General features: G+C 47.0%; 2 protein-coding genes across 14 annotated transcripts in view; both read right to left on the minus strand.

Annotated features, from left to right (window-relative positions):
• The window catches only part of PTGES (prostaglandin E synthase), a 377,050-nt gene that overhangs the window by 160,544 nt on the left and 197,222 nt on the right, over nucleotides 1–19,284 (minus strand). The gene's annotated exons all lie outside the window — the stretch shown is intronic.
• FNBP1 (formin binding protein 1) overlaps nucleotides 1–19,284 on the minus strand; it is a 108,821-nt gene that overhangs the window by 46,370 nt on the left and 43,167 nt on the right. For all 13 annotated transcript variants that reach the window (XM_063316053.1, XM_063316055.1, XM_063316058.1 and 10 more), the window contains exons 5-6: nucleotides 6,395–6,457; nucleotides 3,338–3,442 (exon numbers count right to left, since the gene is read on the minus strand). In XM_063316053.1, coding sequence (XP_063172123.1) covers nucleotides 3,338–3,442; nucleotides 6,395–6,457 — 168 coding nt within the window. The remainder of the gene's footprint in view (nucleotides 1–3,337; nucleotides 3,443–6,394; nucleotides 6,458–19,284) is intronic.

Genomic DNA, 19,284 nt, shown 5'->3' on the forward strand with positions numbered 1-19,284 from the left:
CAGAGTCCCACCTTTGGGGGGAGATGGGCGGCGACAAAAATTTGATAGATAAATAAATAGATAATTTGGTTCCATTATTCGATCCCCCTGAAAAATGGGCGATCTTGACTTTGAGAAGTGGGGTTGAGTTGACTCTTGACGAGGGCCTAAGAGCGAGGGCCCTGTTGGCAGCCTAAAACGCGGCACAGGAATAGGAAGCAGTGAACACCCCCTTTCCCTTTTTATTATCTGCAGAACACCCTGGAGGTCTAGGGCACACAACCCAGCCAAATGTCCTGCATATTTTGTGGGCTTCCATCCCAGCCCGCTCCAAGCGAAGACAGAAATTACGCAGTTACGGTGGAGAAGGTGACGTATTTCTCAACCCTCTGCCGTATACAGAAGGGGTGCAAAACGCACACTTACGGAGCTTGATACTCATGCAAGGCCTATTTGTGTGGTCTTTATGCCCAGTAATGGGCATAAAGTCGCTGTTTGAGAGGGTCCATGTTCATGCCATCTTTCTTTGTCTTCTCCCAGAAGGGAGAGGTGATGGAACCACACAAATCACATCACCTTCTCCAGCAGAAGACAAAACTGCCTGCTGAGAAACACAGGAGCCCATCCTACAATTTCCAAAACGACCAATGACTCCTGATTTATTTTCTCTGCATTTGGGGCGGGGGCGATGGTGGTCCTCGATTTGCAGCCGCTCCTTCAACCAAACCCATTGCCCTTTGGGGAAAGAGAAGAGGCATTTGCCGCGTCCTCAAGCACAAGCAGGCAGCGAAATCCGATTGATTGACGGATCAATCAACCAATCAGTCTTGCTGCTGGATACAAGATCAGTCGATCCGACTTGGCAAAGCAAACCCATCCGATCCTGGCTAGCTGGCAGAAACACAGCTTACTGTTGCTTTTGACAACTTCCTCTACATGAAACCAAGGTAGCAGCGTCCAGGGGCCAGGAAATCTTGTGCAAGGAGGAGGCGGCAGCCGAGCAAAGGAGCAGGATTAAAAGCCACTGGTCGCAAAAGACAACAACTCCATTGCGTCATCCTTGGAAGGCTACACAGCTTCCCAGGTAGAGCTAAGCGACTCTGCTATTCCCTCTCGGAGAGAAAAGGAAAAAAGAAAAAAAAATCAGAAGCAAGCCAGCCAGCCAGCCAGCACCAGCACCAACAGCAGCAGCAAACAATGTCCTATTCTGCACTGGGGAATTATGTAAGCTTCGCGTCACGTGTTCCCAGCCGAGCAAAGAAAGGGACTTAACGCACTTCACAGAAACGCGGGCGCTGTTCTCTCTGGGCAGCAAGATATAATCTGAGCACCAAGCAGGGGTGCTGTGGCATCGAGGGCGGAGAAATCCCCAGTTTGGATGGTGCCTGCAAAAGGCAACTGCCCTTTCCACCAGGCTGCCCCTCGCCTGGCGATGGAGTTTTATGGGGGGGCCTCTCGGAGAGAAAAGGAAAAAAGAAAAAAAAAATCAGAAGCAAGCCAGCCAGCCAGCCAAAGAGAAGGTCAATCGGATGGAAGCCGGGGGGGGGGGCACCTGTGAATTGGAATTCCCCCCTTTTTTCAAGAGTAAGAAAGGTTAAAAGCAGGTTCATTCCCAGGGGTAGTTTTTTGGCTGGGTCATCCCCAGTCAAGCATGTTAAGCAAGGCAGATTTCAGAGGGATGGAGGAAAGGATTTCGGTGGTCCAGGTGAACCTTTGCACGTGATAAATAAAATAAATGAATTTTATCAACATAAATAAATAATCTTAAAATAATAAGAACAACAGCCGTAACAAGCGCAAGAAACAGAGGCGGAGAAACACAACGTAGGATGTTCTTTCTCCTTTCTAAAATATCACTTCCTTCCCAGTCTTTCAAGATCCTTTTAACCTTGTCTGGATTCTTAAGGGGTTTTTCTTGGCTTCGCAGTTTTACAAACCAAAAATCCCCAGCTTACATCGGCAGCCACAGGATGGGGTGCAGGGGACGATCACATTGCATTGTGATTTTCTCACCCAAATGATGCAAACTGCAGAGGGACTACTGATCCCATCAGCTGCCTCTTCCAGAAACATGTTGGGAGAAGGTGGCTAGAAGGATAACACTGATAGCTAATATTTATAGCCTGCCGTACAGGAATCTTCAAAATACAGGTAGTCCTCACTTAACAACCACAATTGGGACTGGCATTTCAGTTGCTAAGCGAGGCAGTCATTAAACAAATCTGACCCGATTTTAGGACCATTTTTTGTGGCAGCCATTAAGCAAATCACCACGGGTGTTAAGCGAACCATGTGGTCGTTAAGCGAATCGTGCGGTTCCTCATTGATTTTGCCTGCCAGAAGCCAGCCAGGAAGGTTGAAAATGGCAATCACATGACCACGGGGCGCTGCAATGGTCATAAATGTGAACCAGTTGTCAGGCACTCAAATTGTGATCTCGCAACCGGGGGGGTGCTGCAACAGTCGTAAGTCAGGTTTTTCAGCACCGTCATAAGTCTGAACCATCACTAAACAAATCGTTGTGAAGAGAGGACTACCTATACTTCCCATGTAAATTGCGAGTCATTCTTGGAAGCTAACGGATATTGCCATCAAACGACTCAGCTCTCAAGACTTCGACATGTGACTGATGCATCTTGCTTTACTTTGCATTATTGATTACACTGGAAAACCTCGATTCAACAGACCCCCTTTGAGCAGCGTTCAAACACAACAGGCCAAATTTGATTTGGGACATCTCCCTCTGAAATAACGGCAAGTCTGTTACATCCAAAGTACTCCAGTTGAAGTAATTAAATACATGTAATTTTCCATCAGTTATCTTTACTTAACTTCCCTGAGAGTCAGTTTAATGTAGTGGTGAAGGCACCAGGCTAGAAACTGGGAGACCGTGAGTTCGAGTCCCACCTTAGGCACAAAACCAGCCAGGTGGCCTTGGGCCAGCCACTTTTTCTCAGCCCTAGGAAGGAGGCAATGGCAAACCAATTCTGAAATCTTTCCAGGAAAACTGCAGGGACTTGTCCAGGCAGTCTCCAAGAATCGGACACAATTGAACCGATGAAAAAAAACCCAACTTCCCTACGCAAATGAAAAAGGCATTCACATCCACTGACGTCCTTTGCAATTATGCAGATTGCTGAGTGGGGGAGATGGGCGGTAATAAAAATATGATAAATAAAAATAAATAAATAAGGCGTAATTTGCATCATTCAACTAGTGATGTTATTATGCACCAACCTGAGAAAGGAGCCAGCAGAGGAATAATGTCAGCTGCAGAAGGATTACAGCCCAATGCAAGAGGCGACAAACATCAAGCAAAGAAGTTTCTCTCTCTCTCTCACACACACCTTTTTTTTACCTTTTCGACATCGGCTTTCGTGACGTTGATGTCGGCGTCCATCTTCTCAAAGTACTGCTGAGCTCGGTCAGCTTCTTTGCAATCCCGTTCAAATCGCCGCTTGCTCTGACGAGGGACGGCAAAGAGTTAGGAAGCCACGTGAAACTCTGCCTAAAGGCCCTGGCGTTGCTAGATAGTGGTCAAGGTTGCGGGCGTGGGCGTTTATTTGGAAGGTTTTAAAAGGGAGCTGCTGACTTTCTGCGGGGCAGGACTGCATCTTAGTTTGAGGATGATCTTATCGGTAGTCCTCATTTAGCGACTGCCTCGTTCAGCGACCATTTGCAGTTACGACGGGGATGAAAAAGTAACTTTACAACCAATCCTCGCAGTTATGACCTTTGCAGGTCTGTAAAGCAAAGGAAAGCTGAAGTCCGATTGTAAGCACCATCATGGTTTCACTTAGTGACTGCTTGGCTTAACAGCTAAGTTGCCAGTCCAAGTTGTGGTCACTAAATGAGGACGCTCTGTACTTCCAAAGGACATCGGTGTGCAGAGCAGATGAGCTCCCTTTCGTTTGCAGGTAGGCAATTATAGGCAACACAGGAACGTTAAACCTAACATTCATGTACCTATTTAGCCTTGATTTCATCTGAGCCAGAATTGTACCATCAAAAATGGCCATTCTGCTGCTGAATTTTGCCAAGGTGATTTGGGAGACATCTGGAGAATTGGTTTTGGCACAGGTTTTGTCGCTACACCTGACTGTGCTTTCTGGGCAGGGTTGAGGGTTAGTTCTCGCTCAGTCGTAGAAAAGAACCTAATATTAGATCTGCCTGTTACCAAACTGAGAGGCTGGTGGACAATGGACCCCCCGCCCCCCCTCCAAAAAAAAGGATACCTGGCCTGTTGCATGAGTGAGCGGGAGAAAGGATTGCAGGAATCTGAACAGTGATTTCAGTATAAATAGGACTTGGGTTTGGTACCCAGGGGTAGTTGGAATTCTGTTGTAATGGCTTTGCCGCTTTTTCTACGATAAATCTTCTTACAGAAGTGGTTGGGCTCTTGTTTGCCCGTTTGATGGGGGAGGATTGATAGCAGTGCAGGGGAGGAAAAGACCTACACACCTAGCCAAGTTACATCCTCATCTGGAGGACAGGTGGAAACATAGGTGAGATTCCTCTGGTCCCGCTATGATGCTTTTTCTAATAAGAAGGGGATGCGATCTGCCAATATAATTAACTTGGCCATATTCTCTTGGCCAGCAGTTTTGATGCTAACTGTATTAAAGGCCCGTGAGTTTTTATGAATAGACACGCCAACATTTCCCTTGAGATCGTCTTCCCTACCAGTTCTCATTTCATTTGATGAAAAAGTATATGATTTTAAAAGCTCTTCCTAAGAAAGCAGGCTTCAGTGGAATTGCCCATGGAAATAGCATGGCATCTTCACACCCAGCAGCGAGGTGGCATGCATGGATGCGATGTCTTTCATTGCTGCGTCCTCTCTCCAGGCGTCCCTTGTCTTCTCACCCTTCCATTCAATCCTGAAATAAGATCTCAGGAGGGAGCTCCTCCCAAGGGACTTTTTCAGATGAAGAAGCGTGAGCAGCCAGGGAGGCTACAGAGGAATAAAAAGATGAGCAACAGACAATCCTCTCTCCAGCCATCTGCAGCCTCCCTGGCTTCCCACCCATGGGGGACACCTCTGGAAGGATCTCTTTCAGATTGGGAAGGGTGAGCAGCCAGGGAGGCTGCAGAGGCATAGAGAGATGGAGAACAGGCCATCCTCACTTCATTGTTCTGCAGCCTCCTTGGCTTCTCACCTTTCCATTCAATCCCAAGGGAAGACTTCAGGGGAATTGTTCTTCCTAGGCAGCTTTTCCAGATGGGGATATGAGGGCGGTCAAGGAGGCTGCAGAGTTACATAGAAATGGGAACAGACAATCCTCTCTCTAGCCCTCTGCAGCCTCCCTGGCTTCCCACCTTAATCCCAAGGGGAGATACAATGGGAGAGGCTTATTCAGAGGAGAAAGTGGGAGCAGCCAGGGAGGCTGCAGAGGGACACAGAAAAGGGGAATGGACAGTCCCCTCTCCAGCCATTTCAACCGCCCTGGGTTCCCACACTTCCATTTGATCTCAGAGAGAGACCTCAGGAGGAACTCCTCCCAGCAACATTTTTTTGTATTGAGAAGAATGGACAGCCAGAGAGGCTGCAGAGGGATAAAGAGATGGGGAACAGGCAATGCTCTCTCCAGCCATCTGCAACCTCCTTGCCTTCCCAACCAAGGGGAGACATCTGGAAGGATCTCTTTCAGATTGGGAAGGGTGAGCAGCCAGGGAGGCTGCAGGGGAATAGAGAGATGGGAACAGTCTGGTCTCTAACCATCTGCAGCCTCCCTGGTTTCCTACCTTAATCCCAAACAAGGGGAGATATAAGGGGAAAGTCTTATTCAGATGGGGAAATGTGAGCAGCCAAGGAGGCTGCAGAGGGAACCAGAAATGGGGAAGAGACAGTCCTCTGTGTCTCTGTCTGCAGCCTCCCTGGTTGCCCACCCTTCCATTCAATCCCAAGGGGAGACTTCAAGCTCTGCTTAGGGGTCTTTCTCAGATGGGGAAGGATGGGCAGCCAGGGATGCTGCAGAGGGATGGAAAGGTACCCAATGGCTAGCTCCACCAACCCCAGCTGACATTCTCCACCATCTCCAGCAATCAAGTCAACTGGAAAAAAAATACATCAGGAGAAACATAAATGGAATTCTCCAGCATCCTGAGAATAAGGCAGAAAAACAGAAGCCCCTTTCCTGGGGAAAGAGAACTTTTGGGAAATGGCAAGGCAGATATCTCAGCCCCACCCTTCTGTACCATCCACTTCTTGGTTGAAGCGGTCAATTTCCCTTTCTTCTACTAAATTAAGAAAAGTCCCTGAGAAGAGCTTATGGAAGGACACAGAATAGATTCACGTTACTTTCTCTGTCCACAAGGTGAGGTCTTGACCCCCAGAGGAGTATAATGAGGTTGCATTTCTGCTTCTCTGCTACTGTACCCCCTCTTGCCCCCCCCCAGATCAGGGCACACTCACCGATTCCAGCTGTTTCCAACAGGTTTCTATGTGTTGCTGTGCTTTCCGGCCATCATGGAAATGCTGCAGGGAAGCATTCGTAAGGACTTATTAAAAAAAAGGTAGACAGCGCCAAGAGAGACAAATTTAATGCTGTTTTTTATGATTAAGGTAAAGGTAAAGGTTTCCCTTGACGTAAAGTCCAGTCGTGTCCGACTCTAGGGGGCGGTGCTCATCTCCGTTTCTAAGCCTTGGAGCCGGCGTTGTCCGTAGACACTTCCGGGTCATGTGGCCAGCATGACTCACGGAACGCCGTTACCTTCCCGCTGAAGCGGTACCAATTAATCTACTCACATTTGCATGTTTTCGAACTGCTTGGTGTGCAGGAGCTGGGACGAGCAACGGGAGCTCACCCTGTCATGCGGTTTCGAACCGCCGACCTTCCGATTGACAGCTCAGCGGTTTAACCCGCAGCGCCACCGCGTCCCTCTTTTTATGATTACTCCCCATATATTTATATATTCCTCCCTTGGGTTGACTTTGGGGACAAGTTGGTGGCAATTTTGAGGAGGCTCAAGAGGTCAGATCCAAGGCTAGTAGAGGACACACCAGACTCTGCATGCAGGTCCCAACTCTTTTGCCCAAAATCTACCCCAGATGGAGCTCCTGGAAAGGTTGGGCCGGTGGGTTTGAAGGTTGTTCCTCTCCATGCAAACTTCTTGAGAACTTCGAAAAAAGCTGCAATGGTTTTTATGGGCAATTGTATTTCATCTTTTTATTTGTTCAATGTGAATGCCTGGAAACACCAATATTCTTAACACGGAAAAGGTCAATCTTCCTTATATTACTTTGGCAACAACATTTATAATGTTAAATCTGTGGATCTACAAGGAGAAGGGCCACTTTCCTTCTCCTGGTATGCTAACATGTTCTGAAGACTTCTGTACAAAGATTTTTAAGGTCAGTCAACTGGCCTCTTCTTACAGATTTGGACCCGGGTGGTTCCCTTAGACCACGGGACGCCGCGATAGTCATAAATGCGAACTGGTTGCCAAGTGCCCAAATCGTGATCTCGTGACCATGGGGACACTACAACGGTCATAAGTCTGAGCACTTAAATTTGGCCCACTGCCTCACCCTAGAAAGTGGATCTTTGATCCATGGTGAGAGGTTGGAGGCCAAATTCTACAAAGAGCATTTAAAGGAACTGGGTGGGTTGAAGAACCGGCTAAGGGGAGACATGGAGTAGTCTTCCAATCCTTGAAGGGCTGTCCCAGGGAAGAGGGCATGGATTTATTCCCCCTGGCGCCTGAAGTAGGTCAAAAATCAATGGTTGGAAGCTTTAGAGAGGGAGATCCAAACAGGAAATGAGGAGGGATTTCCTCATCGTGAGAGCCATGAAGCAGTGGGCCATTGTCTCCCGGAGTCCAGGGGACCCCATCACTGGAGGGTTTCAAGCAAAGGTTGGACAGCCATTTGCCTGGGATGGCCTGAGGACTCCTGCTCTGGGCAAGGACGGACCAGAAGACCTTCAAGATCCCTCTCAACCGTAGGAGTCTATGACCGAGGGCAGTTACTACGTTCTTCCTTCTGGCACTTCCAATGCCCCCTTTATTAAAATCAGCTGTGCCCCGCCCCCCCTTAAATCACAAGGTGGGGAGAGAGGTCCTCTTTGTACTTCAGTTCAACCTCTGCAGCCTGCCTTTGCCAAATGAGGTTTCTGCTCACGGAAAACGGTCAAACGCAGGGAGAGAAGATGCCTTAAAAGGCAAGGCAACAATATCGAGCGTAACGTCCCTTCTCCTAAATCTGATGACCGGCTGGAGCACTGACCTTTGGTGCACAAAGCCATGTCTTTTTAAGGAGCCCTTATTCACTGCAGCATGGCGTTGCAGGAAAGAAAACCACACATTTTGGATAGGGAAGTGTTGTGTTTCCACGGGGAATGTTTTACACCCGCAAACAAGAAAACAGAGTGTTCCAAAGGTGACAGTCTGGGTAATAAAATGCCTCCCTCCTTCCTGTCTAGGCTCTCCAAAGTGTACAATCAGTGGCATATTAAAGGCCAAAACCAGGAATGTGGGGCAGGGAGAATAGATACCAAGTCAATAGAAGATACTTTCCCCAAAGGCTAACACCAGGCATAAAACAATATAAAGCCAACCGAACCATCATGAATACACACACAAACATATATGCAGGTAGTCCTCGCTTAATGACCACAATTGAGACTAGAATTTTGGTTGCTAAGTGAAGCAGTCACTAAGCGAATCCAGCTCAATTTTTACAACCTTTTTGCAGCAGTCATGAAGCGAATCACTGCAGGTGTTAAGCAAACCACAAGGTTGTTAAGCAAACCACGTGGTTCCCCATTGATTTTGCTTGCCAGAAGCTGGCCAGGAAGGTCAAAAATGGCAATCCCGTGATGCCACGACAGCCATAAATGCAAACCGGTTGCCGAGTGCCCAAATCGTTAGCCATGAACATGGGGACACTGCGACGGTCATAAGTCTGAGCACTTAAGTCAGTATTTTCAGTACTGTCGTAAGTCTGAACTGTAACTAAAGGAATGGTCATTAAGTGAGTGTTAATGTATACACGTATACTTATTCTGTACGCCTAGGAAATCAATGGTGAATCCAGTACCATGAACCAGAGGTTTTACTCAGCAGTAGAGAGAAGAATTAAAAGCTTGCTTACAAAAAAAAGATGTTCAAGCTATAGAAGCATTTGGGACACATCTACAAAAGCCCATTGGTGTGTGGATTGCCGGAGACACGGAACAACCACCACCAGTTCCAGCCCACCTGAGATTATTTCCCTTAAAACAAAATTTTCTTCTGTCTGTCTCCCAATTCCAATTCTCTTCCCATTTTATTCCGTGCGTTGCAGAACGCAGCCTGCTTCAAAGCCACTGTGCTGCTGGGGGAGCTCTGTTGAGGGAAGGTGCTGGGGCTTTACAGAGGCAGGAAAAATTAGACGGGGGGCGGATTGTAGCAGCTCTGGGGAAGTGATTAGGAAAGAGACAAAGTGGCAGAAGGAAGATGGGGGAAGGAGACCCTTCCCCAGAGAGAACGAAACCTGATTTCTCCATGTTCCTAAAGCCGAGTCGAATCCAGAAGAACGAAGCAACGGTGGGTTTTGACCCAGGGCACGTTTGCAGAGAGAAAACTGGATGAAAGGAGTCACACCTCCCACTTGCACAGAAGTACATTGGTTCCTCAAAACCTCTGACCTTTCTAGCATCCTTCTCTGACAGATGCAAATACATACTTTTTATTGCGCTTTGCACTCACCTAACCAGCAGAGTGGATATTGTGCTGGATAATTCCCCATTATTTCCCATTGCTGTTGTCCTTGCCATATGGAACAGCAGTTGCGTTTTGGAAAACTGTGGCTGCTCTATACTTGCACGCAGAGAAGGACCTCCAGCGTCTCAATTTCCTGTGTCTGGAAGTTCCACCAGCTACATACCAATCCGTTAAGTCTCTCTCTTTCTCCAGCCTTGATGCTTAAGAGAGATGCCTTGAGCACAGAGACCTACCTATTTCTCTACGGGCAGCCCACGCAGGATTTTGTCTCCAATTCTAATTTTTCTAAGGACGAGGAAGAATTTGGGTTTTATTTATCTTTTATTTTGCTTAATTTCCTGGATAAGTAATCTTCCAGACAATGGAAGGTAGACAAAAGCCAAAAGAAAAAAGAAAAAAGAAAAAAAAAGTTTTTTTTCCCATATTTTCCACATCTGGATTAGCTCTCCAGGCAACAAAATCTATTTTCATTTAGTGGGATCTGCAAATCTCATTTTCCAGGTTGCAACACTGAGCTCTAAAGACGTAAGAGTGAAGAAACTAATCCCAGGCTCCGGAAAAACTTTGGGGGAGTTGTCAAAGAAAAATTCCTTTTTTATAATCTCTCTCTCCCTCTCTCAAAATGTGGCAGTGAAATTGTAAAGGAAGGAATTAACAGGAATGAGACAGATAAGAAATAACACTTCTAAAAATCAGCTCGACCCTCTAATTATAATCTTATTTCAAGATAAAAGGTGATCATAAAAAGGGATACATTTAAGACACATCACACAAATCTATTTTATGCATCAGGGAGCAAATAGGAAACTATGTGGGGTGCAACATCCTTGCTAAATTATTCAGAGAGAAATCTGTAGCCCGGTCACACTGAAGTTTGTTTTTTTGTAATCCGATGGGAATGCAGAGATATGGTACTTACTTACACAAGCAGCTTCCTTCTTTCCTTCTTTTGAATGTGGAGCAAAAAAATTCAACTCTATAAAAAGATGCAATGCTAGTCAGCTCTGAAAGTCTTGTGTGAACTTCCCCATCTGTAAAATGGGTACACTTCAGTCCTAGCTGGATGGCTTTAATTTTCTTCCCTTTGTTAATTACAATCATCTTAGCTGTTGTGAAAAAAAAAATAATATTCCATGTGATTTTAAAGAAAATCCTTGTCACGCCTCCTCCAGCAAGGGAAAGCCTCCACAGATATTGAACGAGAGAGAGAGAGAGACAACATTTTAAATGGATGTGAATCCTGGAATCGCTGACCAGTTGCAAAGCATTTTATAGCTGCAAGGAAACTTGCAAACAACCTTTTTCTTGGGATTGTAATTGGCTCCAAAGAGACAGCTGGCAAAAGGAAAGACCATAATTCTGGAGAAAAGAAAAATCCAGGAGAGGCCCGACGACCATTTGCAAATATTTAAAGGGCTGTCAAACAGATTTATTTGGTTTTGCTCCAGGGCAGAAAGTTTAGGAGCATGGATTTTGACTGAGTCTTACTTATGGCGACAGCTCACAAATGGAACTGACCACAACGGACAATCTGAGATCTCTCTTCGGTGGACACCAGATATCACTCCTAGGCTTGGGCTGAGCACGGGTTAGACTAGATGTCCTCAAGGTCCATTCGTGACTCTCTTGCTTAAGATGCAAGATGGCTCAAGACTTTGGCAGCCATTGTTAGCTGGAACAGACTTCAATCAGGGCAGACAGCTCATCACTCCTTAGCATGCAGAAGCTTCCAACGCCTAGCATCTGCAAATAAAAAGTAATTTGAAAGCACTCCCTGCCTAAAACCATGGCAAGAAAGCTTCTTCCCCTGGGCAACTGCAATTTTCTCAGTGGGGTTGTTAAATTAATCTGTGTCAATTAAAAGAAATGTTTGGGAACAGCATGAAAAAGGGATGTGTTCTTGTGGGGGTCCTTAGAAAAATGAAATCCAAACGGGCACCGAATCCTAAGGAAAGAAAGCAGTGTAATCCGGTGGAAAATAGGGGGACAGGGAAAGAACCCTTGGGGGCAGCCTGAAAACTAAGGACACTGCTTCCCCATCTAGCCAGGACTGGCCAGGCGTGGCTACAGGGCCATCTAAGCGGATAGCTCAGAAAACTTCAGGCCGACTCGTCTCTTTAGGTTTTAAGAGAAACCTCAAAGCTGTCCAGCTAGGGGCAAAATAAAAAATGAATGCCTCTTAGGACATCCCCTAGAAAGACCAGTGATCATGCTTTCTTGCAAAACCCACCATCTCATCTTCAGCTTTCACCTTGCTTAGGACAGCTTTGTTCAGAAAGATAGGAAGAAAAGGAAGATTTAGTCCTGGCTTCAGTTAAACTTCAGAGAGTCAGAATCTAGTCAGATTTAAAGTCAGAGGGGTCCAGTTGTATCACACGGCTGCAAAAGCTGGGCCATCAGAAAAGCCGAACAAAGAAAAATGGGTGCCTCTGAATGGTGGGGCTGGAGAGAATGGCAAAGAATACCTTGGCCATCCAGAAGAACAAATCTTTCAAGACAGGTAGTCCTCGTTTAATGACCAAAATTGGGACCAGAATTTTGGCTGCTAGGCAAAGCAGTCATGAAGTGAATCCGACCTGATTTGTGACCGTTTTTGCAGCAGCTGTTAAGCAAATTATTGCGGTCGTTAAGTAAACCACATGGCCGTTAAGCGAATCACATGATTCCCCATTGATTTTGCTTGCTGGAAGCTGGCTGGGAAGGTTGGAAATGGCGATCATGTGACTGCAGGAAGCTGTGATAGTTATAAATGCAAACCGGCTGCCAAGCACCCAAATCGTGATCGTGCGACCACGGGGACGCTGCGATAGTCATAAGTGTGAGGACCAGTCGCAAGTCGGTTCTTCAGCACTGTTGTAAATCCAACTGTCACTAAACGAATGGTTGTTAAGCGAGGACTCCCTGGACTGGAAGAAGGGAAAACAGTCTGCTTGCTGGAAGCACTGATAACGAAGCTGAAGTTTAAATCTTTTGGATGCGTGATAAAGCAAACGTAACAATGGTTGAAGACAATCCTGATGCTTAGAAGAAGGGAAAGCAATCAAAACAGAGGCTGCAGAAGAGAAGGTGGCTAGAAACTGTCACTGATGTTAGCACAAGCAGGAACTCACAAGGAGTCAAAGGAAGAGTTACTGGGGAAATGCTGTTTATTGGATCAAAGCGTTGGAAGTGACTGAATGACAAATCAGGCAGAAACCTACCAATGTTTCTCTTGTTGCCTTCAGCCCAACAACATTCCTGGGAATTTTCCTGCAAAGGTCCTGTCCTATCCCGGAATTATCTCCACCCTCCTGATTTAGTGTGTTCATCCCATCTTATTTGGCAGCCTTCCCCAGCTGTGCATTTTTGGTGCATCAGGGCTGCCTTTTTCCAAATTGTCAGGCAGGTTCCAAGTCCAGCAACCGCTCGAGGTGTTGGGACTTCAACTCCCAGAAGTCTCAGCCTGCAAGATCAGAAAGACCCGGGAATTGTGGGGATCGGGGTCCAACACATGGAGGGCAGCTGGCGACGAAAGAACTCCAAGTGTTCAGCTGAAAGAAAGCGCTTGCTTTGAGCGCAGCAGGGTCCGGGCTCAGTGCCACTGGGAAGGGTGCCCAAGAACAAGAACTCACACAGAGTCACAGCAGGTTTTCTCCTTTGCAGAAGGATGCGGGAACGCGCCTCCAATTTTACGTGAAAAAAACAAAAATCCAGTTTCTAAAAGTTTCAGCTAGGTCTGCCTAGAGTCATTCCGATACTAAATGGAAGAAAATAATTCAATAGTGCAGGAATGACTTTCCATGCAGAAAGTTTCCAAAATCACCCACGCACACACCGAAAGTTTTACGGCACTTGGGCAGAGCTGCAACATTCCACCGGGGCCTTGTCTCTCGTGATGCAAGACGAAATTTTTAAAAAGTCTGCTCGCTGGACGGGCTTCATTCTTGCTTGCATTCAAATAACTTGCTCTCAGCCTTCCAGAATCCAGCCTTGCCTAAGGGGAGTGCCTTTGAGCAAGAAATCCAAATCGGAATTGGGCAAAGATGGAATGGAGAAGGGGGAAGCTGAAGCTGAAGCTGAAGGGGGCGACCTGCGTTCCTGCATCAACCACGGATCATGAGAGCTTCTTTCCTAGCCTTTATTTGTCTCAACGGAAAAACCATCGACTGTTTCCTGGAGTCTTGGCTTGGATCGATTGGTTGGCAGAGAAAGCAAGCTTTGCTGAAGGCTGCCCTGTTGCTTTGGCTCGTTTTAAGCAAACTTGAAGAATGGAAGCAGTGGCTTCTGCATTTTTTAAAGCAAATTAGCATTTTGCAAATGCAGCCTTCGGTAAATCCGTGAAGAGCTGGTAGAAGTGGGGCGGATGGAAACCAGCACGTCTGGGGCATTTTAGTTTAAAACAAGGGTAGCGGCCGGATGATAATATAACACCTGGTCAAGCTTTGCCTCTTCTCCAGGTTTTTAGATTAGATTTACATTTTTTTTCTCTTCCACAAAGGGCTTCGGTTTTTATACCTTATTCTCCGGCTCTTTGAGAATGCCTAATTTCTTTTTTTGGAAAAGTTGTTAAGCTTCTTTGACTGTCTGAAGTAGCTTATATTGATGTTTCCATTTTTTCTTACATCCCTCGGCAGCCTCCCTGGCCACCCGCACTGCCCCATCTGAAAAAGCCCCTCTCAGGAGTTGAAGGGGAGCCAAACAGCATGAAGGCCACTGGAGAAAGCATGGTCTGTTCCTTTCTCTCTACCCCTCTGTAGTCCCCTCTTCCCCACCTCAAAAGCCCCCTCTGGGAGCTCCCTCCTGAGATCATATCTTGGGTTGAATGAAGGGGCAGAAGCCAGGGAGGCTGCAGATGGCTGGAGAGAGGATTGTCTGTTCCCCATCACTCTATTTCTTTGAAGCCTCCTTGGCTGCCCGTCTTTCCCCATCAGAAAAAGCACCCTGGGAAGACCTCCCTCCTGAGGTCTTTGATTTGAGTGGAAGAATGGAAGCCAGGGACAGCAGGACAAAAAAGGGAAAGGACAGTCTGTTCCTCATCTCTCTGCCCCTCTGCAGCCTCCCTGGCTGCCCCACATTCCCATTTAAAACAGCCTCCCTGGAAGAACCTCCCTCCTGGGGTCTTCCTTTGGGATTGAATAGAAGGGTGGGAAGCCAGGATAGCTGCAGACAAAGAGAGAAAGGACTGTCTGTTCTCCATCACTCTGTCCTTCTGCAGCCTCCCTGGCTGCTCATCCTTCCCCAGCTGAAAAAGCCCCCTGGCAGGAGGTCCTCTTGGGATTTGACAGAAAAGTGAGAAGCCAGGCAGGCTTCTGGAGGCAAATCTATTTTACAAGCATTGAACATGAGAGGCAAAGAGCATAACCCTCTAACCAGGCATAGAGGACTTTAGTTCTGGCCTTGAGCTGCTCGATCCTGGGGAAGCAATTCAGAACAGCCTCACCTTGACCTCCTTCTCCAGGGAATGTTTCGGAAAGACATTCAAGATGTTGTTAATATTCCCTACAGTAGCATTCTTGGGTCCCTGCAGTGTCTGTTTCTTGACCTGCCCTACCTTGAAGGGCTGACCCTGGGCCTGCCCCCGTGAATCTGACCACAGCACCCATCATCTCAAGCTGTATGGAGTGAGCGAAGGACCTCTCCAGTCCGTTAACATCTCCCTTCAGTCAACCGCATCATTGGCCATTCTCCGTCTATTTTGAGAGCAACATCCTTCACGCAACAGGGTGAGGAGCACAAGAGAGGTCTTTGTAGCAATCCATGCAGGAGAACAGCCCTTAATGGCTCTCCTGGGCACCCAGCCAGAGAAGGAACACCCCTTGGTGAAGTGGGAAGTTGTTCTGAAGGACCAAAGGGTGGGGGAACACTCTCCAGGCCATCTGAGGTGACCTTTCTTCTCCAACTATCAGCTGCTCCTCACACAGAGTCAGGAGATGCTCGCCGTGTGACAGCAACTTTATTTTTTTGCTGTAACCACAAAGATCCACCAGCGCATTGCAAAGGGGAGATGCTTGGGGTGGACATAACGCTTCAGAGGGGGCAGCAACTCACACAGATAGATACAACGGGCAGCATCCTGCCACTCTGCACTTTCGGGAGAAGAAGAGTCCAGTCGCAGACAACCTTAAGGCAAGGGGTCCCAGCAGTAACTTACACCGAGCCATTCCACCCAACTGATTTTCCGCACCAGCAGGACTTTTTACGTTAATCCGCTGAATTTGTCTTAGCCAGGATTCCATCACACGTCATCTGAAACTTTGAAAAGCTGTAGCCCAAACATCCTGGGAGACTTTGCACCAGCTACTGCCTTTCCAAACTAGCCAAAGTCTCTTCAAAATGCTGGTTTCTTCCAAAGTAAATGCTGAGTTTAAGATGGCCAGCTCTATCCATTTCTGTCGATCACTTTCTCATTTTCCCAGCTTACAGCTGAGGCTTGTTTCCTTTCTAGCCCGGTTCTTAATTTGCTTTTTAAACCTGTATTAATCTAACGCCTGCCTTATTTTCAAGCGTCCTTTCCCTCGACAAATACCATTTTGCAAAGTTCCCCTCTCCTGTTCATATTTCGGGGTATCACAGACATTATTCTTTCTTTCAGAACGCCCATGGTCGCACTTCAGTTCCATCCTATCGCTGCATCCAGCTTGGAAACAACTTTGGGGAACGTGAATTGGGAAGGTGTGCATCCGAAGATGACACAAGAACTGTGATATAAATGGGAAAGGATGAGGCACAGGCAAGGCGAGCAATTGAGGATACTAAAATCTCCCCCCCCTTTTCTTTTCAATGCCTTTTGTTAGCTGGGAGACGGGCTTACTTACTTCTGCCTAACCCTATCCATGACGACGCTTTAACCCTGGTCTGCGTCAACACCATGACCTTAGCTGCTGGAATGGCATGGTTCTCCAGCGCAACCTCTGGCTGAGAAAAAAGATCCAGCCCTCGGGCGTTAGAAAATTGCCCACCCACGTGTCTGTACAAACTCAAGGCTGCTGCAATTCTCAGACGCCAACAATTCTGGAGCATCCCCACCCCTAAAACGAAAAAAAAAAAAAAGATTTTGCACTGAGTCAGGAAAAGCAAAAAGAAGGCCACCTCCTCTGTGTTAGGGTTTTCCCCATCTGCATATGCATGTGCCACACTTGTGCATGCTATATAAACTCAGCTTATTATACCCAGGGTTTAATCATTCCCTTTTCTACCCGGAGTTAATTGCATGTTTGCAAGCCAGCACTTCCTCTCTGCCAGCCTTGAAAACATTCATTTGCCTCTCCGCTCCCCTCCGAGCCAGATCGCACCGGCAATCTCCCTCTTTGACGGCGAGCCCTTGGCGGGCGAGAGCCGGCGCACTGCTTATATTTTGTGGCAAGGAAACAACAGCATGCTGAGGTCTGCAGAAACAACCAACTGGGCATTAAAAATCCCAGAGAGGAGCCATGTGCTTTTTTTCGTTTGCCAGCTCCAGAGATGTTTGTATGGCCCTGTCGAGAAACCAGACGACGGCCGCGGGGGAGACCAGCATGCTCGCACAACAAGTTACTAGTCCATAAAGCCAGCATTAAACACCTGATGTGCCAAGACAGTGGGTCGCAATAGTGGGTCCTGAGGCTGGACACTCCCTGGGGGACTCTAGGCCAGTCCCTTCCTCTCAGCCCAAGAGCCAGGGTGGTCTAGGGGTGAAGGCGCTGGCCTAGGTGAAGAGACCCCCAGATTCCAGTCCAAACTCCGCCCTGGGAGTTCCCTGGGCAATTCGCTCTTCGGGGACCGAACAGCCCGACACAACTGCACTCCTACATATCAGTCCTGAGAGTTGGTTCAGAAGAGGCCTGGGGCAGCAGGAAGCAAGTGGGTCGCTTCTGCCTTGCTCCTCAAAGTCATCCCAACCAAGGGATCCCAGATTTGCCTGTGGGTTGATGGGTGGGGTGGTTCCCCTGTTTCTTTGAGTTCTTGTTGACTCTTGGTGGCCTGGACATGTCCCTACCTCTGCATAAAAAGGCCGCCTTCTCCAAGCTCAGCCAGGCAAGCTGAAACGACTGGCATCCTTCACTTCGGGGCCGGTCCCCGTTCACAAGTCAGTCGCGTCTTCTAAAGCCCTCCGACCATCGCTTGGCTAAAGGGAGACAGGCCTGGTCTCCATTCTGTGATGCTACACAGAGCCCACAAATTGCCACAGGAGAAACTTCATTCATTCATTCATTCATTCATTCATTCATTCATTCATTCATTCATTCATTCATTCATTCATTGAACTTCTCAACCATCCAACTCGTAAACAACGACCCTGGGCAGCTTACAAGAAGAAGAATAACGTATCGCTAAAAATACAATGTAATAAATATAAATAAATATACCTATAAAAATACAAATATAAGATATAAAGACAAGGTGGCAAATCAAGATCTTCCTGTTGGCACTATCATGGTGCCAACCGCCTCCATGTATAACTATCGCCCCTCCCACCCCAAGCCAGGTGGCATAACCAGGTTTTAACCCCCTTCCTGAAGGCCAGGAGACTGGGGGCCTTTACTGCTGCAATTTCTTTTAAAGGAGCTGTAAAGGCCACTTGGGATTCTGTCCTTCCAAGGGCATGGATGTTGCAAGAGTAGGATTCAAGGCCACTGTAGCAAGCAGATCTGGGGAAGAAATCAACTATGAGTCTACAAATAAGCTTGGCCAGGCCTGTTAGGCAGAGCCAGGAGGTCCGGTAAGGGGAAAAAGGCAGTGGTAGTGAGGGTGGGTTTTCTTTTGTTTTGTTGGCACCTTCAAGTTAGTGTTTTTTTAATCCATTCAATCGTGTCTGATTCTCAAAGACTGCCTGGATAAGTCCCTCAGTTTTCTTGGCAAGGTTTTTCAGAAGTGGTTTGCCAATGCCTCCTTCCTAGGGCAGAGAGAGCGCGGCTGGCCCAAGGTCCCCCATCTGGCTTTGTGCCTCAGGCAGGACTAGAATTCACCGTCTCCCAGTTTTTAGCCTGATGCCTTAACCACTGCACCAAACTGGCTCTAGTTTGCCTTACGATCTTCATAAAAACAATACACACACACACACACACAGTAACAATACATAGAGTTCTCAATATTAAGTAATTAGTTCAAGGCCGGAACTTTTATAACTAATACTTGGATGTGAATTGCAGCGGTTCTCTTTTGCTATTCTTAACTTTGGATGAAAAGTCAAACGATCTTACATTTGTAATATTGACCTTCTGCATTATATCTATTAATACTGATAGAATTGTTACTTTTCCCCTTTTCTCTTCAATATTTAAAGCTTTCTAAATAATAGAATGTTCCTAATGTTTAATCGTATTACCTAAATGTGGAGTCCTTGGTTGCTGTTTGCAGACATTTCACTACCTGACTAGGTAACGCCATCAGTGCGAGGGAGGGTGGGGTGTGCTCCCTGTTTAAATACAGCAGCTTGCCCTGCAGTGTTGGTGGGGGTGTGGTTTCCTCCTTGGCAGTTCCTCGATTGGATATTGTTTTCCGCTTGATTGTCTGTCTGGCGTTAATCCCTGCTTATCTGGGTGTTGGATGCTGGAGAGGATGCATTTTGGTCTTTTTGTTTCCATCTTAGCTTTTTTATTGTCTCTTTTGAATGGTCTGTAAATGTGGTTTATCTCTATAAGT

This window comes from Candoia aspera, chromosome 16 (assembly GCF_035149785.1).
Source record: "Candoia aspera isolate rCanAsp1 chromosome 16, rCanAsp1.hap2, whole genome shotgun sequence".
Taxonomy (NCBI): domain Eukaryota; kingdom Metazoa; phylum Chordata; class Lepidosauria; order Squamata; family Boidae; genus Candoia; species Candoia aspera.